The 6,518-nt window shown below is 40.1% G+C and overlaps 1 protein-coding gene across 1 annotated transcript; it reads left to right on the forward strand.

Annotated features, from left to right (window-relative positions):
* Nucleotides 1–2,013: 2,013 nt before the first annotated feature.
* Nucleotides 2,014–5,422, forward strand: LOC145824189 (uncharacterized). The gene is made up of 2 exons (XM_082923804.1): nucleotides 2,014–2,404; nucleotides 5,334–5,422. Exons 1-2 carry the CDS (start codon nucleotides 2,014–2,016, stop codon nucleotides 5,420–5,422), a joined length of 480 nt encoding a protein of 159 aa, XP_082779930.1.
* The last annotated feature ends 1,096 nt before the right edge of the window (nucleotides 5,423–6,518 follow it).

Here is a 6,518-nt window from a genome sequence, read left to right on the forward strand (position 1 = left end):
CGCCCGCATCATTTATGGATTTAATGAACAAAATTTTCAAACCTTTCCTAGATAACTTTGTTGTTGTATTCATTGATGACATCTTGATCTATTCGAAAAGTAAAGATGAGCATGAACGACATTTGAAACTGACTCTTCAAACACTTAGAGAAAAACAGTTGTATGGGAAATTCAAAAATATGTGAATTTTGGCTTGATGAAATTGCATTTTTGGGGCACATTATTAATAAGGATGGTATATCTGTGGATCCTCATAAAATTGAAGCTATTATTAATTAGCCTACCCCAACTAATGTATCAAAAGTTCGTAGTTTTATGGGATTGGCAGGGTATTACCGAAGATTCGTCAGAGACTTTTCCAAAATTGCTATGTCATTGACTCAGTTGACTCGAAAAGGGAAACTATTTGAGTGGACGGATCAGAGAGAAACAGCCTTTCAAGAGTTAAATACAAGACTGACCATAGCCTCAATCCTTACTATTCCCTCAGGTACCGAAAATTTTGTGATTTTTAGTGATGCATCCTATAAGGGCTTGGATTGTGTTTTAATGCAGAATGGCAAGGTTATTTCATATGCCTCTCAACAATTGAGACCACATGAAAAGAAATACACTGCACACGACCTAGAACTTGCTGCAATGGTGTTTGCTTAAAGATATGGCGTCACTATTTGTATGGAGCCAAATGTGAAGTGTATACAGATCATAAGAGCCTGAAATACCTCTTTACTCAGAAGGAACTGAACATGCGTCAAAGACGATGGCTCGAGTTAATCAAGGATTATGACTTACAAATTCACTATCATCGGGGCAAAGCAATACTATAGCAGATTCCCTTAGTAGAAAGAATGTAGGAAATCATCCCTGTTTACTCACAGATCAAAGAGAGCTACTACTGGAGTTTGAAAAACTCGAAATTGAATTAGTGCCTTTTGAACAAAGTAGCTTGATGGCTGCAATGTCTGCCTAGCCTACTATTATCAAGGAAATTAGACAGAAACAGATGAATGATGAGTTTTTAAAAAGCTTCGTGATGAACTTGACACCAAGCCTAGACTGGGGTTCATAATTGAAGACTCTGTATTGAAATATCAGGGGAAGTTGTGTGTCTCAAATGATGCGGATTTGAAAAGGAAAATTTTAGAGGAAGCTCACAAGTCAATGTTTACTATGCATCCAGGAAACACCAAAATGTACCAAGACTTGAAGTTAGTGTATTAGTGGCCCAACATGAAAAGGGAGATTGCCAAATTCAACTCTAAATGCTTACAATGCCAACAGTTAAAAGATGAACATTAGAAACCAGCAGGTCTGCTTCAGTCTCTTCCTATTTTGGAATGGAAATGGGAACATATCACCATGGACTTTGTTGTTGGCCTACCTTGGACACCTAGAGGTATGGACTCTATTTGGGTTATAGTTGATAGATTGACTAAATCTGCTCACTTTCTTGCTGTGAAGACTTCATTTATTGCTTATAGACTTGCTACTATCTACATTGAGGAGATTATTCCACTGCATGGGGTTCCAGTGTCTATTGTATCAGATAGGGATCCTAAATTTGTTTCTAGATTTTGGCATAGTTTGCAGGAGGCAATGGGAACAGAATTAAGATTTAGTACAACATTTCATCCACAAACTGATTGGCAAACCGAGAGAACTATTCAGACCTTAGAAGACATGCTTCGTACGTGTGTATTGGATTTTCAAGGAAGTTGGGAAACTTATTTGACATTGGCCGAATTTGCTTATAATTACAGTCTTCACGCGAGTATCGGTATGGCACCATATGAGGCACTATATGGCAGAAAGTGTAGATCACCAGTTTATTGGACAGAGATTGGCGATAGAGCTATTTATGGGACTGAACTTGTGCAGGAAATGACTGAGAAGATCAAAATCATCTAGTAAAGGCTCAAATTTGCACAGAGCCGACAGAAAAACTACGCCGATCAACAAAAAAGGGACTTAGAGTACGAAGTGGGAAATCATGTATTCATCAAGGTGACCCCAATGAAGGGGCATATGAGATTTGGTAAAAAGGGAAAATTGACTCCTCGCTACATTGGACCGTTTCATATCCTTGAGAGGTTAGGTTCTATTGCTTATCGTATTGCCCTGCCACTGGGAATGGAACAAATGCATAACGTTTTCCTTGTATCCATGCTTCGTGGGTATCTTAGAGATCCGTTCCATGTGATTTATTACCATCGGATTGCTTTGGAAGAGGATATGATGTATGAAGAATGGCCCATGCAAATCATTGATCGGCAAGTGAAGAAATTGAGAAACAAAACTATCCCTAGGGTAAAGGTCGAGTGGAGAGAACATTATGGGAAGGAGGCCACTTGGGAGAAAGAGGAAGAGATATGGCAATGGTATCTGCATTTGTTTCCGTCTGAAGGTAAATTAAGTTTGGAGGACCAAACTTTCCAAGGGGGAGAGACTATGACAACCCTGACCTCCAAACTAGTACAATATATAATTTTAATGAGTTTAGTTGCATGATTATGTGCTTGATTGTGTGATTAAATGTTTAATTCTATAATTATCTGTTAATATATGGAATATATGTTTAAATTGATAACTTAGAGTCTGAAATTGGGAGCCTAAACGACTTTAGAAACCGAAATTGACTAGCCCAATAGGCTAATTAGAATATTTAGAATTTTATGGAAACTTTAATCGATGGTTGATTTGGATCAAAATAATTAGAATAAACTGATTGAATTAGTTAGAGTTAAGCCTAATTAATTAATCCTAACCATATTTGATTAGGATAACTTAATCACATCCTATATAAGACCCAAACTAAGCTTATGAGCTCATTTTATATACACATTTAGCTGAGAATTGAGAGAGAGGAGAGGAGAGTTCAACATTTAGAGAGACAAAGAGGAGAATTGTAGAGAATTAGTGGAAGATTCAAAGATTGGAGCCATAATACACTTGAATTCAACACTAGGTATGGCATTCATCACTAATTCATGTAGTTATGGCATATAGTAGTTGAATTCCTCTCATTTTTGAACTCATTGGCATGTTATTGAAGAAAAGAAGCTATGAATACCATAAAAATGGAAGAATGGAGTTGAATTGCTTACATGCATGCATATTTTGAGTTAAGCTCCATGAAATTCATACATGCATGGCACAATTATACCTCATTTTGGAGAATCCTTCATGTTTTCATGCTTCTCATGTCACTTGATCATATTTTGAACATGTTTTGGAGAATATACACTCAAATTGAGTTAAACTTATTTTATAAATTGAGGTTGGAGTCATTGGTTGGGAAATTACCATGGTTTTGAATAAATGGGTTCAAATTGGAAGTGTTGTCACGTTACATAGTGACTCTCCATGTTTTTTTCTACCAAAAACACAAGATTTGAAGCTTTAAGTACCATGTTTGAACTTTAAACACAGTTCTGGAAATTCCAGAATTCGTGCTGTCCGCTCGAGTGAGGGAGTCCACGCTCGAGCGTGGAATTCGGGCTCCAAGAAGTTTCTGAAATTTTACAATCCGCTTGAGCGACCAAAGTGGCGCTCGAGCGAGGACCCTTTTTCTCAGTCTTCCGCTCGAGCGACCATCGAGCGGGAATTTCATGTATCCAGTACTTTTACGGACCGCTTGAGTGACAGAAGTTACACTCGAGCGGCCACCGTTGTTTTTGAATGCCCGCTTGAGCGTAGGAAGTTGCGCTCGAGCGGAGACCCTGTTTTCAGTAAATTTTACCAACTCTTTTAAGTGCATATTCACATCCTCATGCCACTCCAAGCATTCTTAGGCACCATTTGGACTCCGATAATCATACAATAAGTTAGAGACGCATAAAGAGAATTGAATTAAAATGAAATGGAGTTTCATTTGTACTTTGTTATGTGCTTCGTTTAGGTGGACGTCCAAGGCTTAGTGTCACCGCAAACCACTGTGAGTAATAAGCTTATAAAGATATGTTCAAATTATCTTTACTTTCGAAAATGTTATTGCTATCAAAATGGATATGTGATTGATGGAATGAATTCTTAAAATGATTTGATAATTGATAGCTTGGCTTGTTGAAATGTGATGTCCTTTAATGAATGAAGTTCTGTTTTGAAACGATATTATGGTATCCATTGAATATAGGCCCTTGCCTGGGGGTAATAGTACCATGGCTAGGCCCTTGTCTGGGGGTAATAGTACCATAGCTAAGCCCTTGCCTGGGGGTAATAGTACCATGGCTAGGCCCTTGCCTGGGGGTAATAGTACCATGGCTAGGCTCTTTAACCCAAACGGCATGACTCTGTAGCAGTAGGTGCCCCATAGAGTAATGAAAGCAGTCTTCTCCCTATCCTTGGATGCCATCAGAATCTGATTGTACCCGGAAAACCCGTCCATGAATGAGAGCAGTACATGGCTGGCGATGAAGTCTACCAACTCATCTATGTATGGCAAAGGGAAGTCATCCTTTGGACCGGCCTTATACAGATCCCTAAAGTCGACACAAACTCTGATTCTACCATCCTTCTTCGGAACTAAAACAATATTGGCCAACCATGTTGGATACTCAGATACAAGCAAGAACCCTGCTTCAATCTGTTTGGTAACTTCTTCCTTAATCTTTAAAGCTCAATCTGGGTGAACTCTGTGCAGTTTCTGCTTAACTGGTCAGGCCTCAGGGTCGAGAGGGATCCGATATTGTACAATCTCAGAATCGATTCCAGGCATGTCTTCATAGGACTACGTAAAAACATCTTTGAAATGTTTTAATAAAGCAATTAAACGCTTGCGTTCCTCTGAAGACAACGTTGACCCGATCTGGACCAAGCAAGGATCTTCCTCAATACCTACGTTAATTGATACGATTTCATCCGTACAGGGTTTAACACGCATCTCCCTCTTTATAATCAACCAAAATTTTCAAAACCTGAGGAATTTCTTCCTCTTCGTTTAAGTCAAAATTTTGAAAATCAAGATCAGTACAACAAACCAAAGGCACAGAAAAGTAGGCAAAGTTCACAACATTCTCATTCCAAAGGTCCAGATCCTCAATTACAGTGGACTCAAAAGAAAAGCTGAAAGACGACCTAGACAGGACTTTGGTATCTGGGTTATCACTCCCGGAAGTACCAGACTCAAAGGAACTTGAATCTGACTCTAACTCCACAGACTCAATGGAATTAGATCTAGACTCACTATCCAATCCAGAACTGCCGATAATGCCTTGCTCAAACTTCCAAACCAAGTGTAGCCTTAGATGCATCCATGATGAGACTAGTGGAATCTGCTACCGGTGTATCCCCAATCATTGAGATAGTAAAATTATCCCCTAAGTTGACGGACTCAGCTCTAGTAGAAGAACTTGCCAATACGTCAGCCAGTGCTTTTCCCAATAGTTCTTCTTCTTCAATGCCCAAGCGTGCAGTTCTACCTTGATTTGTTCTAGGGCTCAGGTATGCTTGCTCATCTCCTTCTTCTGGTAACTAGTGTCTGAAAAAGATCTTGAACCTTGGATACCTGGTTTTTGTCTCCTAATCATACCAAGGCTCTGGAAATCCAAGGAAGGGGAAGTCTTCCCTTTGGCTGACAAAACATCCGTTCAAGGTCCCCTGTATTGGTTTGTGGACTAACTCGTACTACCTCCTAATCTTTTTTGCTTTCATCCTTCCTCGTAACTCCTTCTTCTTTCTTTGCCAATCTACAGCGGTAGGTTTGTACCCCAGCCTAAAAGCGTGAGGGTTGTGACTCATTTCTTTGGCAACAGTACCTCCCTGCCTGCCACTTCTGCCTAATCCTGATCCAAGAATATGCCCATGTTTGTTCATCATGTAGATGGACTGAGCGCTCATGTAATTCCCATCATCCTCCGCCATGATGGTTTGGACCAGTCGGCTCTCTACCAGAGAGAAGCCAGAAAGGAACATGTCCTCCTCCCCATGTATGATTTCCAATAATGGCGCAGTAGTTCCCTAGGGATGATAGATCACAAAATTGCCGTACATAATAGCAATCCCATCTTTGAAGGGGTACTTTACCAACTGATGGACCGTTGATGACACCCCTTTCATCTGATGTAGCCAGGGCCTTCCCAATAGTAGATTGAATGTGGTCGATACATCCATTACGTGGAATTCCACCTCGTGTTTGAACGAACTGATTAGGATATAGCTCTTGAACGTTCCCATAACATCCCGGCTCGTATTGTCATAAGCCCGGACGGCCTGAGTCATAAGTGTAAAGTCAGCCGGCCTAAAATCGATTGCATAGGCAGTCTTCACTGGACATACATTGATCGCTGATCCGGTATCTACTAACACCACTGGAATCCACTTTTTCCAACTTTCCAAGTTTACATATAAGGGTCGGTTATGGTTGGCACCCTCTGGTGGAAACTCGTTGTTTGTAAAAGATATCACCGGTGTAACGTCCCAAGATGTAACCAACGATACCAATTGGTTAGCAGTGGTATCGATAGGCAGTTTGGTTCGGTTCATTGCCTCTAACAGTACTTGTTTATGCTCCCAAGAAGCCA

The sequence above is a fragment of the Camellia sinensis genome, chromosome 4 (assembly GCF_055761805.1).
Source record: "Camellia sinensis isolate YWXY chromosome 4, ASM5576180v1, whole genome shotgun sequence".
Classification (NCBI taxonomy): Eukaryota; Viridiplantae; Streptophyta; class Magnoliopsida; order Ericales; family Theaceae; genus Camellia; species Camellia sinensis.